Below are 24,303 nucleotides of genomic sequence, written 5' to 3' on the forward strand. Positions count from 1 at the left end.
GTGCAGTGGGAGAGAAAATTAAAGACAGTTTGATTTGGCTTTAAGACGAAACAAGGTTGTCAGCTAAACGTATTCCAGTTACAGCTACTAGGCTAGATTAAAAATACCGACAAGGTGGTTAGTGTTGAAAATTGAGAGAGAGAGCGACCTGGCAGAAGAATATACAGTATAACTTCGTTCAGGCCGGCTTCTGTTGAGTAGGATCTTCTTGTTTCTTCTCTATTCTTGCAAGTGTTTTGCTTTTAAGTGTTAGAGTATTAGAGAATAAGTCTGATATATTTCAAGGAAAAGACCAAAACCAACAATGTGTTCCAACTTCTCCATCAGTGAGAGCAACACAGAGCTAAAAGAAGAGTGATTGTTGGATTTACATTTGCCAGGTAGACAGAATCACAGCTTCAGATGAACGTTAATGTCGCTTCATGTCTTCTGGATGTGTACATATGCAACAGTTCACTTGAAAGTACTGAACACATGTATTTATTCAGGTTCACCATTACTTTAACAGGAGATAGGAACAACTTTTTAGTCAGATTAAGTCATTTTTTGGTTGGTCTTATCATTGGAATTTAGAAAATAAGAAACATAAAACAACTCCTTCCTAATGATTCAAGTGTTCCCAGTTGGTAATTTACAGTATTTCACTAGGATTTTTAATCCATCATCGCAAATACTATTTACTCTGTTTATACAGTTCATAGTATTGCAGCCTGTGTCAAGCAGACACTACTTTACATTTAGGGGTTATAAACTAAAAGGTTTGAGAAAACTGGCATGCAAACACTTCCATACCCCTGATTGTTAGTAGCGTATTGTGTACTACTTGTGTTGTGTGAACGTAGACAAAAACATTCTTCACTGAATAGAAATGAGTAAAATACATTAAAAAAACAATAGATTTCTCTTTGTTTACTTGTTTAACTCGGTCCCTGTTTGCAAAGCATCATGCACACATTATGTGTGTGTGTGTGTGTGTGTGTGTGTGTGTGTGTGTGTGTGTGTGTGTGAGTCACCATTGTGCGGTGGCAGAGCACAGCAGAGGGAGTGAACAGCTGGCAGGCCCACACTTGATTACGTATTGACCTGCTTTGCATTCACCTGTTATTCAGCCGAACCTAATGTTTCCACTTGGCTCTCCTGCAGCTGAGCTGCAATTAACCTCGCTGTGAGAGCAATGCAAGCAAGCCTTAAGTAATTTGTCAAAGTAGTTTGTCGAACTTTGCTAAATGTCATTCTACCTAATCCTGTAAAATTAATAGTTTTTTACTTTAATTATCACACAACGACAAAAGGAAGAAGAGTGTTTTATAACCCTTGCCACACTTCCCAGTAGCGGTAAATACAGTTGACATTCGATACATTGCTAACATACTGGCTTTTACGCTCTTAAGGCTCTCGACTGGGTGCAGGTGATCTCCTGACTGCAGATAATTAGCCTTTGAAAATGTCATATGCCTGTCTGAGCACACCATTTGAATGGCAGACAACGTTGCTGTGTCAGATGCTTCCCTTCTCTCCATTCCTCTTCGCCTCCCCTCATTTTTTCCCACACTCCATCCTCCCTCCCTCCTCTTTTTCCCAGATGCTCTCTCGGCTCTTGTCTGTGTTTGGGCTGCGACTGCGAGGGGTCACCGCCTGCCTTGTTCTCACACGTGGAGCACTGAGCGTGTGTGTGTTTGTACGTGTGTGGGAAAGGGAGAGCGAAACAGCAGACACTCATGTATGAATTATTATATGAATGAGTGTGTGTGTGTGTGTGTGTGTGAGTGTACGTGAGTAAGAACGTCCCCCCCCAAAAAAGAAGGTGTGTGATTGTGTGAATTTATCCCAATGTCTGCACAGTTGAGCCTGAGTGCCTTTCCCACTGTGTGTGTGTGTGTTTCAAAGTGTTTGAGTGTGTGTGAGTGTGTGTGTGTGCGTGTGTGTGTGTGTGTGTGTGTATGTGTGTGTGTGTGTGTGCCTTGCAAGCTCAGTGCCAGGTCTCTCTAATGAGTCTGTCAGGCGCTGTTAGCGACGGCGTGCTCCCCTGGCTCAGCGCACTCCTACAGACACACTGTGATTAGCCGGGCCAACGGCACGCCACCGGGCCAGATTAAACACTCACCACGCCGCCAGGGAACACACACACACACACACTCTCTCTCTCTCTCTCACACACACACACACACACACACACAAACTCAGCACAGCACACACTGGAGCATTACACTCGCTCGCGAAAGCGCCACAGACTTACTTATACACACAGCTTCATCATCATCGCGCCCATTAGCCTGCTCTGATACTTGCCCTCCAGAGCCAGGTGTTGACGGCAATAAAAAAGGAAAATTAATATGAAATACAAACAATATACAAGCCACCTATGGCACCCACAAAATGCTAATATTTCATTAATCTGTCTGTGTTTATTGAATTCCTGTCTGCCACTAATCTTGAACATCACTCAGAATTAAGGCCAGCCCTACTGGCTCCAACAGCTTTCAACATCTCCATTAAAGCGACATGAATCACTAATTACAGGTAATTACCCTTTAATGAGCGGCCTAGATGAATGAGCAGATATGCAGAGGAGGGGCAGGCGATGAGGACACATCGTTTTTCATTCCTTAAGGGCCAAATGCGGCTCTAACTGGGTGTTACAGTTTGACCGTTAGCTTTGACATGTTGGTCTGGTGAGAAAATGCCGGCTTGACTGCCATTTACACGTGTCAGACATAAACCTGGTGCATGACACAAGATACTGAATATGAGTTATTTTACAATATGAACTAGAGGGGGTACATACTGAGTTGTGTCTGTTCACACAAAACCAGTAGTTTGGTACACAATTAGCTAACAATCACATGAGTATAGAAGTGTTTGCATGCCAATATGTCTATGAGCACTACATGTTAACAGTCTTGCACAGAATGAGAGATTACAGCATTAGCACATTAGGAGGAGGTCTTTTAATGACCAAAATGAAAAACAGGAATATTTATAGCAAACAAAAACAGTTTTAATGTGCATATGGATGCCTGACTGTTAAATACATCCAAACCTTTCCTTGAATTTGCAAGAAAAAAAAGCAAAAGTCAAAAAATGTATCGTCATCTCTAAACAATGTTCTGTTTTATGTAACTATACCATTATTCACTTTTTGACCCATCAAATGCATCTTAACTGGATGGGTCTCCACCTGGACGACATTCTCGGTTTTAAGAACTTTCACAATGGGGAAGTGTCTTAAAAATTGTTTCTAATAGCCAGGGGGCAATCTGTCTGATTGTGTCAAAATATTTGAGAAAATTACTCTACTTCTCAGTTATATTACCTCAGTAAATATTGTCAAAGTTTATGGTCTCAATTGCTATTAAAGTTATTTAATAAATTATGGTTCCATTAATTAAAATAGATGATAGAACAGGGTACGTGATTGACAGGTCACTACCACAGCATTGTCTAGTCAGGAAGTTGTATCTGTTTTTGTCTTATAACTTTAACCCCTTGACAGTGTGTTCTCAGTTAAAGATAGTTAATTACATCCAAAAGATCAAACTCAAGGCTTCAGAACAGCAATTCTTGAATCGATAGGTCACGCCCACTTCTTATATACAGTCTGTGGTCCTCACGTTTGGGATCCACAGCTGGACATCTTATGAAATTAACAAGATTGTTTTGTTTCCATGCCATACTAATACTGTTCGTTGAAATTGTATTTGTATGTATTCAACATATGTGAAGTTGCAGTTTGGTGACCTTATGATAATTACAAGTGGTTTATACTTCGTGGTTCTGTTAAAGCATCTTTGGATTCAGGATGTCATGTCTAGTATCCACTATCGCCGTATTCTGTAGGGAGCCTATGCTAGTGTTTGACACAAGAAGCCGCAGCATGATCTTAGCCGGCATTGAGTGACTGGTTTAGACAAGCTGTGATCACCCTTCACACCAACAACAATTGTGGGGTTTCCCTGGGTCAGCTTTGAGACGGAATATTACCGGCACTGTGAGAAGTGAGATGTGTAACACATTTAAGGTGGTAATGGGTTAAAGTGGGCAGATTTTCTAACTGTGAAGGTGTAGGAGGTGCAGACTGTTTCTTTGTTGTAAACTATGGAAAAAAATACATTTCTTCTGCAGCTGTCGCCTTCTCAGAAAATACAACAAGCAAAAATTAGATTGATCTGAACAACCAAGGAACATTGAAGCATTAAGTTTCCTATCTTGGGCAGAAGAAATTCCCTTCACAAGACACTGTCCACCAATGTTCCCCTTGTTTTTAATTCTTCTCCGCCCTCTTACTTTCTGCCAAAACGCCTATTTTTACCTCTGTGTGTGGCATCTCAGGCTTTTTCTTGTCACCACCTTGTTTCCTGTCATCAGTGTGTACGGTTGAACAGTGCAGTTATTGAAAGGGCCTCGACACTGTAACTGTCTCTCTCAGATGTGGTCAAAAAGGTTTGTCTCCATATCTAAGGTAGTGTGCGGCCTTGGCATCTTTTTTTATTTTTACACCTTGTATTTCCTCTACAAGGTAGGCTAGTACATTAACATACTAAAGCAGAAATATTGGGCCAATCGGAAAGTTTTCTTTGTTCATTTTCTTCTGTTTGTGCGCCTTTAATCCAGGCCCCTGGGATTAGGATATTTACAGAAATAACCCTTTGTTTGCACTACACTAATCCAATCACCGCGCTAAAGTTTATTCAATTTGTGCCCTGACAGTGAACCCCCCCTCCTCTAAAGCATATATTCATCATGATGCCATATGCTCTGACACAACACTGCATCTTTTCTCTAGCAGAAATGTGCAGAATGTGACATACTGTACTGTGTGACACAATGGAATAATTGTGTTTTGTCTCTTGAGGGAGAGTATGAGTTGGAGGAGGAGGAATATCAGTGCAGGATGTATGCTTTCCAGCCTCATCTGACGATCCGGTTGTAAGTGAGGGCAGCTCATGAAGATATAAATGAGCAACTTGACTTCTAGGTTGTAACTATCTTGCCTGACCTCCATTACAGCTGGCTTTAACGGCCTTCTTAGCTCTTTTAAAGTCAAGATGTATCATATTTTTTGCAGGATAATACAATATACTTTAATATATTATTTTCTTGCAGGGCAAAACAGTACATTAGGCATAGGCCTATATATTTCAAACTATTTAAACTATGTTCCAGATGTATATGAGCGAAAAATACTTTTATGAAAGAAAAATATAAGTTGGGACTTCAAATGATAAACAATAAAATGCCAAAGGACTGCATGAAGTTAACTGTCCTCGTTGTACTTCGCCTCTCCTCCAGCGTGACACACAGTGTCTCTTTTGTTCTGCCACTCGTTGCTTATGTTACTGTAGAGCACTAATGCACACAGATCGATAGCATACTTTCCATTTCAACACATTGAGCTGATGTACGGACACACAGTTGGAATTGATCCTGTCCTGTCAACACAAAGTATTATGTCGGTAAGTCTTCATCCTGCTGCAAAATAAATGGTCTTTAAATAAAAAGTGTTTTCTCACAGCGTGTTCTCAAACTCTCCCCTTTGTAGCTTGACGTTGACATCTCTGTATTACACATTGAATAACTACATTGCTGATGATGATTTCAAAGCCAGGTGAGTGGGAAATGGTGCAATGGAGGCATAGAAACAGCGCATCAAGATCAAAACAGAACATCTGGCCCATTCACGTGAATCAAATATAAAAAGGTTCTGTCACTTCCAAATGACTTCCCTTGCACATTGTAGACCTTTTATGATTGCAAAATACAGGCTCACATGAAACTATTTGGAAACAGCTGTAAAGTCATAACAACCATTACATATTTAATGCACCAATAAAACACAAAGTCAAAATTGTAAAAAAAAAAAAAAAAAAGGAAATTATAATAACTAAACAATGCATGTCGCCTCCATAACAAACAAACCCAGCAAAATCAATTTCCTCCCCCACAGGATGTCCACCGCATGCTAGCGGGTTTTTACGACCACGGCTGAAAGGTGCAAAAAACCAAGCATGTTTCAAGTAAGCAAAACCATCAATCTGCACGTTTAACGAGCTCGCAGTGCAAGTTGCACACAGTCTGAATCTAGTCTGAAACCGTTAATGGTTTGAAGGCTGAAAACAGGAACTGGCTGGTCTTACTCAAACAGGTCATTGTTTGTGATGAACTGTATGACCATAGAAAAGTAGATGACTGATTTACCAGACTTTTTACATTTTATTTTTTAGCATCTTGCAGCATCATATAAACATAAACATACCTTTTGTTTTTACTGAATTGGATTTTCCAGAAATGTACAAAATATATTTGCTATGTTAATGTGACGTGACAAAAGCCCTGTCAAGGGAGAAACACTTTCCTGCAGTTAAACTGAAAAATGTCAAACCATGTCGTGCACATTGACAACTTGCTGCAGGCTATACAGCAACATGTCATTACACTTTAGATAATTACATTAGCCTGTTAAGACCTCTGATCCTTCCTGTACACGGCAGTTTGATTCTGAAAAAAACACACCAGAATAATTCAGAGTACGTTTTTTTTCCCTGAAATAAAGCATATAATGGTCTTTTAAAATTATACATGGCAGGGGGAAACTCTTTCCATTTTGTGAATCTCTCAGCCCACACAACACAGATAAAATGTTTTCAGTGATAACAATAAAACAACTCTTCTTGGTTGGATGAACCAAACCAACAGCATCTGAAAGGCAGAGATGGAGAGATGAACAGAGAGAGGGAGAGCACTAATCTCATTACCTTTTCTTCCTGGCATGTGAGAATATTCATTTCTCTGTGGCAACCGAGAGGAAGGTGAACACCCCAAAAAATAAAAAATGTAATCGCACCATTTCATTTTCCATGTAATTAAATCAGTTAAATGTTATTAAAAAAAACATGTAAACTCTGTCAATTACTTTGATCCATTTGCATTTTTAATTAGGCCAGATTAATTCTAATAAGCGAGCTGGGCTAAGGCAATGACAGAGCAGGCCTATTGTGTGTCTGTCACACTCATTTAATTATGTTATTATGTCCCACATCCTATTATGATAATTGGCTTTTTATTCTCAATCAACAACCAACCAAAGCTATTAAGTAAAAATCTCTAACTAGTGCACTTTTAATATAGAAGTTTGCCACATTTGAAACAACAACCAGTTGATAAAAAAAATGGAAAAAGCAAAAAACAGTGCAATGCCCTGGCTTATTCAGCCTAGCTATTTGCTCCAAATGAAAAATGACTGTCAAGAAGCAGCATGTTGACACTGGGTATAGGGTGTAAAGCAAACACATTAGACAGAGGAAATGGGTATCACCATCTTCCCCCTGCAAGGTAACTAAGCAGAGAAGACGAATGTGTCTGATGTGTTAAGCCATTTCCTCTGCTCCCTCTCTGGGGAGTCACTCCAAAACAAAATCTCTGAAGAAACTGACCCTGCTGTTTAATTGAAAGACACTGCTGCAAACAAATAGGGGAAGTGGTAACAGATTACAGCCTGGGAGACATGCAGAAAGCCAAATGTCTGTCGAAAAGATGATGATATTTGGGTGAAAATAGCAGGCATAAAACCCTGCACAGCTGCAAAAGTAATTGCAAAAATTACCATTTGTTCATTAACTGGAAATGGTTTTAGGTTTAGTCATACTGCCATGTATTTGTAGTATGCTACCTTGTCTCAATGTATGAGTGCAAACAAGCTGCTGTTGTAAACAACTGCTGTTGTTTACATAAAACTCCCTTTTTACGCATCTATTCCTGTACTGTGTATTGTCGAGATTTAATTAATTCTATTATCACGTAGGGTGACAAAGAAGGTAAAAACATCTCAATGCTTCCTTGCACAGCAGAAAAACAACCAATTGTACCCCCGGATTGCTGCCTCAGCAACACTAACAAAGAGGAGCAGTCACATGCAATATGTGGTATTACAGTAATGCAAAGATGTAGGACAGATGATGCCAACCAGTCATATCACTAATCACCATTTGCAAAAGTCTTTGTTGTCAAACATGTGGTCAGGGGCATTTTGAACTCAGTCACACGACTGCAGCGTTTAAGTTATGTGGCATTTCTTTTAAATAGTCAAACAGGAAATGAACATCGAGCTTTTACAGCACCAAAGTGACACAGTGTCATCTGACAACCACAATCTATTTGTAATGTTAATGTATTTCCTCACAAGGGAATAAAAGAGTGTAAAGTGAATGCTGTCAAAAATGAGATAGAAAATATATCCCACAAGCTTTTTTTTTTAGTTTGAAAAGGATTTCTATGATCTTCTTCAAACATAATCTAAGACTTGCATAAATTATGTGGAACAGTTAATTTCTCATTCAAGAGCATTATTTTCAGTCTTTTATTGTTGCAGTATCAAAGTTAAGACACTTAAGTGGCAAAGTCAATCTCAACCAATGAAACACTAAAGAAATAAAGAGTAAAAGCATCGTTGTATGATAAAAAATGTCACACTTTTTCACACTCAAAACCATCTTTCAGGCTGGACTGCACGACAAACACGCTTCCTTCATGAATGGTACATGTCTTCATTTATATTTTGGTTTTATAATAAAGTGAGATATTTCTCAGTTATTGCCTATCCTCTAGTCCACAGCATACTCATCCAGACAATATGAACTATATCTGTGACATTGTCTGTCCTTTTGTCAGAACAAAGCCAGTATAATAATGGAAAAACAACGTCAACCATTCAATAGCTCAAAATGTACTGTAAACAATGGCAGGAAAGCGGTGGGGGCCGGGAGGGCTTTGTTTCAACAGAAGCCCTCCTGATGCAATTGACGGTTAAACCTTTAATGTTTGCAGTTTCTTACTGGCTGCTCTCTCAACAAAATGCTTGTGCAGTCATCTCACTCATGTTTTACTCTAAAATTAGCCTTGGAGTGCAGCAAGCTGTCAGTGCTGATTCAGTTGGACAGGCACAGATGTATTAATTTTCTCATACAGCAGAAAAGTGCTTTTTCAGGTTTTGCTACACACGCCCCCCCCCTTTGCCTATATTCTTTTGCACTAGGGTCTTTTTGAGACGCCAGTTTTTATTTACCAGAAGGTATTTTAAGTAGATTTATCTGCAGTGCCAATACAGAGATGCAAAAAGTAAATATGAACCCTCAAAAAGTCCGATAGCGTCACTCTTAGCCCTCTAAAGACAAGAATCACTTCATACTTAATAAACCCTTTTTTCCACGGTCCGACCTTATGAAAGTGCTGTATGGCCTCACGATTTACATTTTACTCAGTAATTATCTGTAAAGAGGACTTAATAAGTTCCCCCTTGAGTACACACAAGGTGAGCGTTACTATGGAGACGCAGAGTGCTCCTCTCGCTCCGTGGCGCTGCAGCCTGCTCCATTGTGGCGAGAGACAACAGCTGTCTTTACCTTTGGCAGGCAAACAGGCTCATTAAGGGCGGCCATGTTTGTTTTTGTGCCCGATACCTAGCCCTAAGCAAACACTGCCATATCTCCACTCCACAGCCCTCGCAGTCTCAACATTTCCTTCTCTATTGTGGAGGTTGGCTCTGGCACGTTGAGCCTGCTGTATGTTCTCTTTTCCCCTAAAGCCATGGCCGACTTGCCAGTGGCTCTCAAAGAATGCGTGCTTAATTGAGAAATTTAGTCGAGGTTGGAGCTGATGAAATGCTGAAATTCAACTCGCGCACAGCTGAGATGCTGTGAATGTTGCGTATGTGTCATACATACATAATGTAGGACATTATAAGGCCTGATATCACTTCTTGTGGTCTGGCACAAGAAAGCCTCCCTTGTTTGTTGTGCTGTCGATGTGATAAAGGCGTCATTATTTGGTCCGCTCACAGCCAACAGTAAAGTTTGCAGTGAAAGGTTTCATTGGTATATTTTCTCCTCTTTCAGCACTGTCTGTGGCTTGAGCGACAAGGCAGGTTGGATTCATAACGCTTTGACAAAAAACCCATTTAAAAGGGAAAATGGCATTGAATGTCATTCCATTACTGCAGACAGAAAACATGGGAACACTCGAACCCAGAAGGCATTCACATTAACTTATACAAAATAGCAGAAGGACTATTTTTTGGCTCTCCTTTTAATATATGTACAGGACTTGGAGTGTTTTCAGCCAGAGCATTTCAAGAGTAGCCTTCCAAAATGTACTCACTTATTTGATTTCATCCCTTTTCACCATTTGTCAAGCCCAAAGTCACAATGCATTGTGAAATGAGTTCTTAATGTGGAGTAATGAGGCTGTCATGGCAAAGCAGTCTCTGCTTGTTTGAATTTGACTCATGTCGTAGATTCAATTAAATCAGCTGAAGTCAAGCTGGCCGCAGGCCAGATCGGTAATGGGTGACCTCATTCAAACAATGCTCTGACATACTGAAACAATAAGAGGAAGGGCCTTGAGTCAGTTGCAAAAGCAAACTCCACTCGAAAGCGATAAGGTAGAAAAATTACAGTGAAGTCACCAAAGTGTTTGAGAGATTCATGAAGTCATGTGTATAGTTTTGTTCTTCTTCTTTTGCTGCCAAAGTTGTTGCTTTTGTAAGATGTCATTGGACAAGCTGATTGTGTCATTACAATCACAGTCCTAATGCACTTGGAACAACATGGCAAAAGCAATATTTCACCGTAAATAAAGAGTAAACATCTCAATTGCACTGAATACACTGAAGCGCATATGCTACGTGAACTTTGACCCCACTTCCTTTGCCTATAATAACTGGAAACAAAATTGCTCGAGCTTTAGAGATAGAACTACCTAACATATTTTAAACACAGCTGGACCATCTCTTCTTTTGGAGGTTTACTTGTCCTCAGAAGTCTAAACTGATTTATTTGGATGTTGAAATGCCTGGAATCTAAATCATGACACAAACACTCCCAAGGCTATGTAAACAACCTTTCCACTTCCAGTCTACAACCATGCTGTCTGAGCAATAACTTGAGTGCCAAGGGCAAAAGCACTTCTCACTTTTGGAAGGGTCTCCAATGTCACACCGTTATTAAGAGAAGGCGCTCCCCAGTTTGTATAAAAGGGCATAGGTATCGCTAAAAGGCCTATTCTACCTCTACTGTCAATGTACAATCAATTATGTTACTTATTTTAAGGTACATTTACCATTTATTACGTGTAAATTTATAGTTTGGAAAAACAGAGACATCCTGAGTGCTTTGTAGAATAAACAGAAACGAGGTAACCAAATCCAAACAGAACATCTTGTTTTACTCACTCTTGTTTCTCTATTCACCAGGGCCAACAGCGGTTACAGTAAACAAAACACACACACACAGAGACACACACACACACACACACACACACACACACACACACACAGTCACTGCATCTCATTAGGCTGCATTCCCTCTGGCCCTTATTTCATTAGAAATTAAAACTCGAGACAATTAGTTGCAGATTGGTCTCAGCTCAGTGCGCTATAGTCGCACTCTCAAGGCGTTGAGATTACTTAATTACAGGCTCATCTGAAAACTGTGCGATGGCACTGGGCTGCGACACACAGTGAATAACTGGACCGAGGGTCTGCCACACCAACGGGGGCACATGTGGATACAACGTCTGGTAGCGCCTATGAACTTTTTTACATTTTTGTTGTGTTATCTTTTTGTGTTTCTTACTGGCCTACACCAGAGATACAGTCGTCAATATCACGTCAGCGAAGCACGTGTATTGGATCAGGTACGAAAGGCCTTGAGACGCTCATCACCCACAGCTTCTGACAACCACCAAGCCGGACCGAAATGCCACTGAGCCCCCAAAAGCCAAGATGGAAGCTAAGCTAACCCAGCAAGGACCTAATATTCCACGAGGCTACTCAGCCTACTCCTACCTTTCTGTTGTCTGGTCGCAGGAAAATAATATGGATGAAATAAGACTTCGGGCTAACCCGGCAATAGGAGGTTGAAAGGAGATTGTTGTGGTGATATCTCTACAGTCCTGGCATCCCGGATCAAGCTGCACTTGACGTAAGAACCACAGGGCAGAGTACAGGACTTTTGTTTTGTGTTGCCATGTTTTCTTGGGCGGTAAATGGACGAGAACTGCATTTCGTCGATAAACCTTGTTTTGCATAATTACAAATTATCCTTGAGTCCTTAACGGTGGATGTCACCCAGCCACCAGGGGGCAATCAAGATGTTTTGGCTTCATTTTTGGGGAGCGGTCATAATGCCGCTGAATGCATGCTCTGTTGATATATGTTTGTGTAAAAATGTTAGGTACAATTTTATTTTGCATCAAAACAGTGCACTGTTTCTTTAAATGTAAAAGTGCAATTAAATTTTGTTGTTCAAATCAAAACATAATTGCAATAAATGCAAATAATTTTGGTCAACCATTTTGGCCATATTCATGCAGTTCTTACAGAGAGCACTTGTTTCCTTGTTAGGGAAACTGTTTGGTGCTTCACTCTTTTAGTCTTGGTTTGTCACGTCCTACAGTGCAAATATTACATCTCTATAGCATCTCCACTGCATGCTCTTTTACAGTAGCGCCCCATTCAGCGACAAACCTGAATGAAGTATCTCAGCCTCACGACAGTTTACTTCCATGGACAGAACAGAAAGCTTCAGGAACAAAATCCTTCAGGAACACAAATAATTAATTAGTTTTGTATCTGCTTCATCACTCTGCTTATGACAAGGCCACAAAGCACATTTCTCTGTAATTGAACAAACTCTAGTTTATGTAACGACTGACCGTTCTGCCCTTCAAACTGGAGCAAAAGGGAGAGAGAGAGAGAGAGAGAGAGAGAGAGAGAGAGAGAGAGAGAGAGAGAGAGAGAGACGTGATTGCTCCTGTGTACTTGCTCCTGTCACGTGACACCATGTTCCATTATATTGTGATGTTGTCATAGGAGGAGAGGAAATGAAATGCCTGGAAGCTATATGGGAAGTGTCCGTGTGTGTTTGTGTTGTTGGACGGTGGAGGATTCACAGGTAAAGAGTGTATATGATCCTGCGTGTGTGTGTTTGTCTATGTGTGTGTGTGTTTGTGTGTGTGTGTGTGTGTGTAGGTTTCAAAATGAGTTTGAAAAAACTTGTGCAGCTCTAATTGGGCAACTTGGGATTTTTGTGATATCACTTGCATCCAATCATATCACCTTTTGGCCCACAATGCTGTCTGGTGTTTGTGGTTACAGTTTGCACAGTTTGAGAGAATGACTAACAGAACAAAAATAAACACATCACCTCATAAAGACAGCATTTCCTTTGATTATGATTATTGCAATATCAACAGGAAGACAGGAGGGGTATGCAGATGTTATCAGGTTTTACAAATCTTTGATTTTGAAGGGAAAAATAAAATTGAACATGTGTACACAACCATTGCAGACAATTAAACAGTATTATGTAAAAATGGCCCTGACTTCAAACTGACCTGAGCAGCTTAACAACTTCACTGTTGTTCTCTTGCTAAGTTATTTGTCTCTGGTTCCTAACCTGCCCCACAAAAAGAAACCTGAGAAAAAGAGCCACTTGTTCTGCTGATACTCATCATGCTAGTTGAATGCTTTGAATATAGCTCAGTTTTGCATGTTGTTACATTTTTATGCAAATGTATGCCTGGTGGTATATGAGCTGTTTGAAAGCTTGTTATATATCCCTATGACGACACTATGGTTCTTCTCTTATGTCTGAATAATAACTCATAAGACCTCTGGTGGCTTTCAAGACGTTGATGAGGTGCATAAGTTCAGTGCCACATGTCCATCAATTCTGTTCATTATTTGCGGCTTGTATCTATGTTAATACTGTTATCATGTATACTCATAGCATAGGAATCAAATAGTTCTATAACACTTCAGTGACTCATATAGCGCATACTGTAGGATGACATTTTATGAGTGGCACTTAAGATGCAGAGGAGATGAATGTATAAGACTTCTATACGGCTGGTTTTATCATTTCTTTCATGTCTTCTTTTTCTGTAAGGGGATTTTTAGCTTAAACCACCAAGCGTGACAAAGATTGTCGGGGAAACACTGCATTTACCTCAATGAGTTAGAATCTAAAGCTGCTTCTCATCCAGTCTTCGAACTAGCACAGTTTCTTGAGTTTATTGTGGGAGGCAGCAGATTGCATTAATAATTTTCACCTGATTTGGACTCTTTAATGAAGTTGCTGTCATAATTGTAATTATATAATTGTGTGTATTGAAACACGTGAACTTGGTAATAGCCGTATACAAAGGGGAGCATTTCTCAGTTTGTAAGAATGGAAACATTTTGGGACAGTGAGCTATGAAAGAAACTGTTGTTGTGTTTGTATTTTTCAACAAGTCACCGTGTCAGTTGAGAATTTCCTTTGTGTGTGTCTCTGTGTTCGGGATGTTGCATGAATGGGCAGTCAGCATTTAGGGTTCAAAAGAAAACACCAGCCTGAGCTTCGTCTGTGTGAAAACCAAGGCTTGGGTGCTCTGTATCAAGTGCCATTGTTTTGGTAATAGTAAACCTGGGGCACTTGCCAGGAGGCATTAGTCATTCATCTAACAAGTTCCACAATGCAAACCACAAAGTGCTCCACTGTCAACTTCCTCTTATTGAATTCTGAGCACATACGCACATTTCCATGTATCTTACAGCAAGGTATAAACTTTCTGGTGACTTGCTACCTGAAGTATGGCTGCAATGTTTGTTTATTTATTTGTTTCCTTGACAGGAAGCCAGCTCATTTGGAAGCATGCTGTTTTCATTTTTTTGGTGAGTGAGGGAGAGAATGAAGAGAGAGAAGAAGGGAGGTGGCGGGTGAGAGGCGGATAGGAGGGGATTAGGGCGGAGTGCAAATTTTCAGCAGGCCAGGCATACGACATGATCTCTAATTACCCACAAAGCACTGTGTAACCCAAGCCACAGATTAGACTGCATTATCAGGCTTAATAAAACATGACCATCTCTCAGTTTTCACTCCCTTTCCCTGCGCGGCTGCTGCAAACATTTGTTCCTAGTTATGACATTCCCGATACCTTTGCTAAGTAACTGGACTTATCTGTACCCGTTGTTGCAGATTTACAGCAACAGGTACAGCTGCAATGCTTTTTTCTGATAGTAAACAGAGCATCAATAAGATTTGGACTGCTGATTAAAAAAAAACAGTACATGAAGACAGGTAAACTGTCATTGACACATGTTTACATTTTTGTGTTCTATGGTGAGAATAACAGGGACACGTTCTGGAAAGACGTGTAGCAGTGTAATTATTTTGTATTGTCATTTTTCAATTCCATATATCTCAATTGAATTGTTCTGGGAGCAAGAATCTTACAAAGACATTTATTGAACACTTTGGTAAATAAAACAACTACACGTAAGAAAGTTTTTTGTAATTTGGGTGAAAAAAAAGGTCACAGGCAAGCCTTGTTTTGCTTTTGCATACATCACAAACAGATATGATTCTATACTGCGTACATGCAGACACAACACGCACACACACACACACACACACACACACACACACACACACACACACACACACACACACACACACACACACAGCTACTTTATGTATGGCACCAGTATCTCTACAGTGTGGAACTATTACTTTTACTAAAATAAACGATCTGAATACTTCTTCAACAACTGTTAAGGTGCCAGCAACACACACCAAAGCGTGCACACGCACGTCTATGCACACACACACACACATACACACATACTTACTTGACTCACGTAGGTTGTGCCAGTAAGTGCTGCTTTAGGCTATGGTTTTTCACTACTGTCTACTGTGTTATTAACAATTCTATATAAAGATTCGCTCAAGTTTTCCTTTCCTGTGTGTTAAGAACCCTTCTGAGCTGCTATGAGGTTGCTGAGGCCTAGTTCAGAGAGACGGAGTCCTCGACAGTACAACACCATTGACCGTATGTCATAATTTCCAAAATCCTACTTTTCTTTACTCTGTTTGTTTTTCTTCGCGACGTCAGTCATTGACATGGCGCGCGGCCAGCTTGAGACTAAATAGGTCGACAACACAAAGAGAAGGCCTAGTTCTCTTGCTTTCCCTCCCATTTCTCAACCCACAAGTCTCTTCTAACCTCTATACCTCCCTTTTTTTTTTTAGCAACATCTATCTCTATTTCTTTTCTCTTTCCATAACTTTCCATACACTACTCTTTTTTTTCTCTTGGTGATTCCTAAACCACAGATAATAGCATTGCAAGGCCTAAAACCATGGTATTACCACTGTACTTTCTGTCACACTTCTCTCACTGGCCATTGTAAACGATCATGAAGCTCATCATTAGCTCTCAAAGAGAAAGAATGAGCCACAGTTTGATTACCTCGGTGGCTCTGTGGGCTCCCGCAGTCTCTGCTGACTGAATTGGACGCAGACGATTACAGCCCTGCACGGGCAATTATATCTGCCTGCTAAATATGTCACACATAATAAACACATGCTCCTGACAGACAAGGGACAAGTGGAGACAGTCACAGCTGGGGAAAGAGGAAAGAGAGCATATTCAGGTTCATATGGATTTATCAACCCTGTCTTCCTCAAGTGGAATCCTCTTACAGTCCAAATTAATGCCTGCCGGCGAATTAATGACAGACACTGGCGCTCAAGTGAGAAGTCAAAAATCTGCTGATGAATGGCAACTCTAGAAAAAGTACTTTGATTGACAATCTATCTCGCAAAAGAATTAGATTGAGCTACAGGCACACTCAGATAAATACAAATACTCTAAATTAATGCTTTGCACTCTAGGAGTTTTCTGATCATTCAACTTGATATATTTTGTTTATGTGTGAGTCTGGGCTCGGACCATTAATTGAACTTTCAGATGGGCTCTGTTCCATCAGGCCGCAGTGCAAACATGGCACTGACCCCAGGCCGATAATATTTGTAAAGGGTATTCAGTGAAAACAAGGGAGGGAAAGAGCCTTAAATCCCTGGCAAGGAGTTTATACCATGGGCCATGGTGTTTGCACAGGACATACCTCAGGAAGCTGGGACAACTGGGAATGTTTGTCCAGCTTCCAGCCCCTTCCATGCATGTATACTTACAGTACATACAGTACATATACAGCACAGTGCATACATACACAGTTACACACAGTACATATGTACATTCATACATGTATCAAGTACATAGAATAGGTATGCTGTATTTACAGACTAGGGCTGTGATTATTGATTATTTTAATTAGAGCTTAATCTGATGATTATTTGGTAGTCAATAACATGTTAACATTCATGTTACACATCCCAAGACTTTATATTGCTTTTTTTTAAATAACAGTCAAAACTCAAAGATACAAAAATACAATGACATAAAACACTGTAGGCTCTGTAAGAGCTTAGATGCACAATATCTGCGGTTTAATATCACATTCCCTATTATACTCTGAAAGGGCTTTCCTACTGCTTACAGAAAAAACTAAATTGGGAGTGACTTTGAGGTCTTGTGTTAAAAACCCATGATGGGACGGCTCAAAGCTCCAATAATCTTGTCAGTGCAATTAAATTTAAACCACTAAAGAGACTGACAGACAGATATACTGCATTGTTTGCACATCAATTTCACCATGCTGTCACGTGTCTTTCCTTTTGAGTGTTTACAGTCATTAACAAACATAATCAACATTAAACTAAACACCCGGGGGCCTACTCCGGAGCAGGTGCTGCTGCAGTTTCTTTTTCTTTCTTCTTCTGCAGTAAGAATGAGAATGCCATCACACTGCCCCATGGGAAGGCCCGGGCTGACTAATGTAAGCACACTACAGTGGGGCTGCTAGTCTTAATTATGGTAACAGACGCTGAGGGGGACGCACTGGTACCCACCAACGAGGAAGTAGCTTAGCACTGCCAGGGCCAATAATTAGCACATAGGTAGCCCCCCCACCACCGCCACTACCACACACATACATTCATACTGACACTCTCATATCCCACATCAAACACAAACAATGCATTTAAAGGCTAAACAGCAAGACACAGAGAGTTTAAATAATGAAAAAGCTGTTCCTCATCCTGTGTGTGGTATTACAGCATCTCGTGTCCTATTGCCTTTCATCAATACTCATGTCTGTCTGAATCTCTCAGAACAAAAAATCCCCCTTAAAAAGTTACAAGAAACAGATCCAGACATCTTTTAGTTGGTTAGGAACATTACTTTTTGCACAGAGTCACTGAAGTTAAATACACACACACACACACACACACACACACACACATATAATATATATATATATATATATATATATATATATATATATATATATATATATATATATATATATATATATATATGGCAAGAATCTCTGTGCCATATGCAGGCTATGTGACTTTGCCAATGTCAGAGCCAATTCCAGTTTTATTGAAATGATTTTAAATGGTCGGAATCCCTATTAAAAATCTTCTCCGTGTATTGGGGCAGGGAGAATATGATTTAGTGGCTGTTTTTGCTCTGCCCCTGCTCGCCGTGTGTCACAGGCCCTTACTGTGGTATGCATGGCCTTCCTCTGCACTGGGCTATGAAAGCAATTGTGATTGTGATTCTGTAGTCAGCAAAACGCTTCAATGGCCCCGAGTTAGCCTGCACAGACACACACACACGCACACACGCACACACGCACACACACACACACACACACACACACACACACATGCACGCACACAGATACACACACTGTCCCCATACTGGGCCACTGATTACTTCAACCCATTTGACTCTCACTCATCCTCTGATTCTCCCTTTCTGTCTCTCTGTCACAAACCACAGAGTTTGCCATTAGCTAATAGCGACAGCGCTACTCAACATGAACATTAGGTATAGTCAGACTGGTTAATTTGTCAGCCATGTGGAAGTACTCGAGGGACTAAAAATACCCCTTACAATTAGACAACACTGACAATACAATATGTGTTTATTCAAGAGCTTATTTCACTTCAGGACGATCAGTTGATGGAAAGCGACTGAATATGTTAATATAAAGTAACCAAACCTTTGCACAGCATACAGTACACCAGGCAGTCCTGTAATAAAAAATAAAACTAAGATACGGCATTCAAATGAAGTACATCATACCCCATCTTATCTGAGGCAGAGAAGACCACCATCTAACAAAGCCAGCTCTTCAGTCATGTCCTATCTAAGCAGATATCAGTTGTTGGGAGGATATATGAGCTGGGTGGGGCCTGGGTGTTTAAACACAGGCCCTGTTCTCTTTGCACTCTATGCTATTGCTCTACTGTATGCAGCACCTCACCTCAGCAGCAGTCAGCACTGTTTGATTAAGGTATTCAAATAAAGGAGCAGACACTGTGTTGAATTTCACAGAGCAAACTAAATGTCTAAGTGTCAGACAAACAACAATTACAGTCACACATGTTGTGTCACAAAATGCGTTTTTATCCTTGATGCTTTCTACAATAGATGCAGTATGATTTTTATGGTATTTGCACAGTATATATGAGTAATGTGTGTATTGTGCAGCTTGCAAGGCAGCAGGCACCATTAAAACATGGCCCAGTTGAATATTACCATCAGAGCAGAGAGCTGTTTTAATGGTATTATTCTCTGTCATTTTTCCTCGGCTGTGGGAGAGCACCACAGTAATAAAAGACACGTAACTCACAGTGAAATGAAATCAGTATTGAAAGTATTGAAGTAGAAATCTTCAGGGTTATTTATGGGTCTTTCTGAATCATCTTATCCTTGAAGTATCGTCTCTGCTCATTTTATGCCTCTCTTTTCTTTGCGTTCTTTACCCTTTTCTGTTTGACAGTGCTGAACTTCAGTGATTACAGTCTTAGCACAAACTAGTTTAACCAGCAGAATGATTCATGTTACTTAAGGACCAGTCGATGACACATTTTTGCTGGGAGAAGGTTCACAATTTCATTTTTCATCACGGACAGCAGTGCCAAAGTAACGAAAATACTCTACACAGTGATCAGTGACCACGGTAATTATCAGTACATTAAATTAGGTAACAGAAAGAGTACATCTAGAGGCATGCCTGCACATAAACTAATATAAATAAAACACGCCTCTGCTCCCAATTGTGAGACAAAGGCAGAAAGCATGAGCAGTACACGGGTTCTCTATAAGTCACATGAACTTGATAATTACTCAAATGGGCTTGCGGTGTTGAAGAATAGACAACAAATAAGTTAGCAAATAAACAGACAATAAAGCTAAAATGCCAGCACATGCTCATTTGTATCCAATTAAGTGTGTGTGTAAGTCAGATAAACACTGTTAATTTCACAGCGATAAAATGAGAGAGCTTTTCCCAGGCTCCGAATTAGTTCTTTTTTTCAAACAAGGATACTGAATCGGACAGAAAGGAATAATGAAGCTAAATCTCAACACAGTTGCCAAATTGCGACCAGCTCACCAAAAGCTCCTTCTTATTTTTACTCTTTTCAAATAGCATTATCTCAAAAGAATGTTCTAAAGATAAACTAGAAGGCAACCAAATCAACAACAAATTAAGCTACCAACAAATATATCCACATGAATATGCAAAGTAAGCCCATAAAAACATTTGACCTTAATGCTTATGATAAGCCTTTTGCCTCGCTGCTGCTTCAGGAAGAGACCTGGGCCAGAATGTGACCAACCAGGGCTGTCAGACATGATTAGCGGTTGGCAGATCTGAACCGTAGATACAGAACCTACATAACAAATCGGATGTCTCTATGGTGCCACAGCCAGTTTGACAAGCGCTTGAGGAGCGGAACTTGACCCTGTGCACTGTGTTAACAGGACACCAAGTGATCCCTGCTGCTCGCGGGCCTCATTTGCATCGCTAGTGAAGGTAGTTAGTGTTACACATGTGATGATAGCAAATTATACCTCCCCTTGTGGAAAGAGCCCCCACTCCATAAAGTGAAGGGAGTGGAGGGATTTCAATAATTCAAATGAACACTCCTAATTTTGAGGGGCGCCACACTTTTGTGTCGGTGACAGTAGTTGGTGTCACTTTCTCCCTTGTGAAAGCACTTCATGTCATTAAATTTCTACTGGCTTTGTTTCCAGGATTCATGCAGTGCGTGCATGTGTGTGTGTGTGTGTGTGTGTGTGTGTGTGTGTGTGTGTGTGTGTGTGTGTGTGTGTGTGTGTGTGTGTGTATCAACATATTCTTCAGATTATCCGCATAGAGGATGATCCTAATTCGTTTGACCTAAAAAAAGATAGCTTTTGCGGAGAGACAGTTGTATGAGCCCAGTTGTGTGTCACAGGTGTAAACCTGCCTTATCAGTAGATGTTTTATATTGACTTTATTTCATCTGTGATCGAATGTGAGTCACTGAATAAAACTGTGTCCCGGTCTTTCGCACCTGAACAACCTTTCTGCTACCAAACCTGAGCAGAGATTATTGTTGCACCATTTTGTTAAGCTCTAAATTGGGAGATGATCTTTTCAGTTGATAACTGGAAGGTTTCGTTCGGTTACAGACACTTTCCATTGCCCACACGGAAAAAGACAAACATCCCCAACTGTGCATCATTCCAATTCACTGTCATACCTGGACGCTACATCTTTATCTGAGAAAGCAAGCCAGAAGGACTCCAATCATCTCTATCTACAGAAGCTAGTCCACATCCAGAGCCTTTTGATTTGTAATATTCCAACCATGGTGGCAGTCCAATTCAGTGCTTACAGATGGCTGAGATGTTGCGAACCCTCGCGCAAGCTGTAAGTCTCTTAATTTAACAGTTTAAAACAGTTTTCCTCGTGTTTTCACTGGGTATATATTGTGTTTGTGGAACTTAATACAACTTTTGCTGTCATCTTATCTTACTTTGTGGTGTTTTTTTTAATCTCTTTTGGCCGTATGAGATTCAGACGAGATTCAAAAGATTCACCACGAGATTTCTTGTGGTGCTTCCTCCTTTGGTTCTTTATAACATGATTAACTAAGCACTGGTCCGTTGTTTGCAATAAAATGATGACTGTTTTTTTTTCTAGGAAAATGTCAAACTAGAAAATATTCAGAATGCTGTTTTAAATGCCACCTGCGCACTTGCAATGGAGTCAGTGCAGGTCTCACGGTAAAATGCTGCGGAGTGTCCAAACCGAGAGAGAGCAAAGAGTGATACATGTAGCAGCCACTCTGTGGATTCTCTTTAAAAAGTAATTAACAGTATATTACTGGCACACATCCATTTAATCGTTGAACTCCCAGCGGAAAAGCATGTAAGCTATAAGAAATCATTGAGAGGGAAGATAATGTTGGAGCAGAGAGCAGAGTGGGGCAGTATGGATTCTATACAGCCTCTGGTATTCCACATCGGGTGGGACACTTAATGCCAGCTTTGTGCGAAACACAACTGCACAATCTCACCGAGGGAATAACACAATAACCAGGTTGGTGAGAGGAAAAAACGAAAAGTTGGACAACACGTTTTCTCTCAACAGCAAAATAGAATGATTGCAGGTTTGAGTCGAGAGGAAGAGTGAATACAAATGCTGCGTCCCGTTCCAGACTAAATTAAAACCATCCTCGGAGCTCCGGACACTTTATTTGCTGACACTTGACATGGTTTTGGATAGCTGTGTGTTTGGGGCAAGTGAGTGCCCGTGGATTTAAAACAACAAAAAACAACAAAAGCGTCCAAAAGCATGCGTTTGCATTGCATAAATGTTGCAGGCTGTGTTGACTCATGTAAGAAGACAGGTGAGATGTGAAGCATGTCAATGCACGAGACAACACAGTTAGTTATTTACCTTGTTCGAGTGGTAATAGTCCAACGAGCTCAGACAACTTGGATCAGTCGGTAGGGAGCATGAACCCACATTTGCCGGGGGAGCAGGATAAAATCTCACGTCCATCTCAGGTTGTGCGAGACTGAAGGCATGAAATCACTTTCAGCGTCTTTGACTCACTATCGTCTCAGCAAACACAACGCCGAAGCAAGGAGGGACACAACAAAAAAAAGAGAAAGAAGTGGGGGAGTTTCACTCGGTACACTCTTCCCTCACATCCGTTCACGGCCGAACTTCGGCACCAACTCTGGTGATGCGCAGTCCTCCTCGGAGCCTCGCACCAGGATGCGAAAAGCTCACTCACTCACTCACTCAAAACGGGAGAGCACAAATGTATTGGATACACACGTGTTGGCAAAACTATCCCGTTGTTCCAGAACAAATAAAAGCAAAACCTCCAACTTTGGTCCTCTCTGTTTAGATCTTGTTGGCTGAACAGCAAGCAGCCCATAAATTCGCAGCGTCTGTTTCCTCACTGCTCTCAGGACTCCATACAGGCTTTGTTATGGAGGTGCATATTCTTGCATTGGTTCCAGTACAGAAGTGGTCGGACTTCCCTCTGCCATGCGACCTCTGCCGATAATAAACGGGAAAGAGGAACGGAGGGAGAAGGGGGAGGGGAGATTGGTGGCTGCCTTGGCAACCGCTCTCCTTTCTGCAACTGCGCGCTTCTGATTAGCTGAAATGTAGTAGTGTGCACGGCTGTGCATTATAAAGCGCACTCTGCCTCCATCAGGGCTGCATAAAGGCTCCCAAATGGGTTATTGTGCCAAGGTGGATGGGAGGAGGTTGCACGGACTCTCTCTGTAGTTCAACCATGTTTTTATGTATTTTTATTTTTCCTTTGCGGGGCAACAAACTGAATATCAACATCCCCTTATTATAACAAAAACTATCACAGCCTATAGCCCCAAGCACTCCAATGCCTATGAATAGGTTAAAGCAATAGGAAAGCAAACTGACAAATAGTTCATTTTTGGAACAGTTTAACCAGTGTTTGGTTAGTTAAGATTAAAAAGAAGTACACCACATATGTGTTTGTCTCCAGTCGTGCTTGTATTTTAAGTTGTTGTGCTATTTTAATAAAAAAAAGAAGAGCAAAAAATACAAGAAAATGTCAAATTAAAGCCCTAAAATTAACCTCACACAACAACACAGAGCAGCTAACACTGATGACTCCTAAACTGTGCGTGGATTGGAATATAGTATTCCAAGATGGAATATGTACAAAGGAGTTTAATCTTGTATTGCCATACAGTTGCCAATGTGCGTGGTGAGAAGCTGGGGCTGTGAGAGCTGCCTCTGACAGCTCACTGAATGTGATGGATAGCACACCCTTGCCCTGTGATGTGCATGCACATTTGATGTTGAAATGGCCTATCCATGGGACCATTGTCTTTCAATCATGTCAAGGCAAAGTACAGAACTGAGCACATTTTCTGCTGCCTGGCGTTATTACTATGCCACAGTTTACAGCACAATCCATACACCCTGCCTGCACAGAAATATGCTCTATTCTCCTGAAGCCGTTCTGTTTAAAGACACCTAATTTGATCTGTTTTTAGGATGCATCAGCATTA

The 24,303-nt window shown here is 40.7% G+C and overlaps 1 protein-coding gene across 2 annotated transcripts in view; it reads right to left on the bottom strand.

The window, feature by feature from the left end:
* Positions 1 to 23,295, bottom strand: part of LOC137801166 (TOX high mobility group box family member 2-like) — a 73,521-nt gene extending 50,226 nt beyond the window's left edge. For both annotated transcript variants that reach the window (XM_068598604.1, XM_068598603.1), the window contains exon 1: positions 22,685 to 23,295. In XM_068598604.1, coding sequence (XP_068454705.1) covers positions 22,685 to 22,789 — 105 coding nt within the window. In that variant the 5' untranslated portion in view covers positions 22,790 to 23,295. The remainder of the gene's footprint in view (positions 1 to 22,684) is intronic.
* Positions 23,296 to 24,303: the final 1,008 nt, after the last annotated feature.

This window comes from Clinocottus analis, unplaced genomic scaffold (assembly GCF_023055335.1).
Source record: "Clinocottus analis isolate CAN_PGR_092001 unplaced genomic scaffold, fCliAna1.0.p SCAF_4, whole genome shotgun sequence".
NCBI classification, from domain to species: Eukaryota; Metazoa; Chordata; class Actinopteri; order Perciformes; family Cottidae; genus Clinocottus; species Clinocottus analis.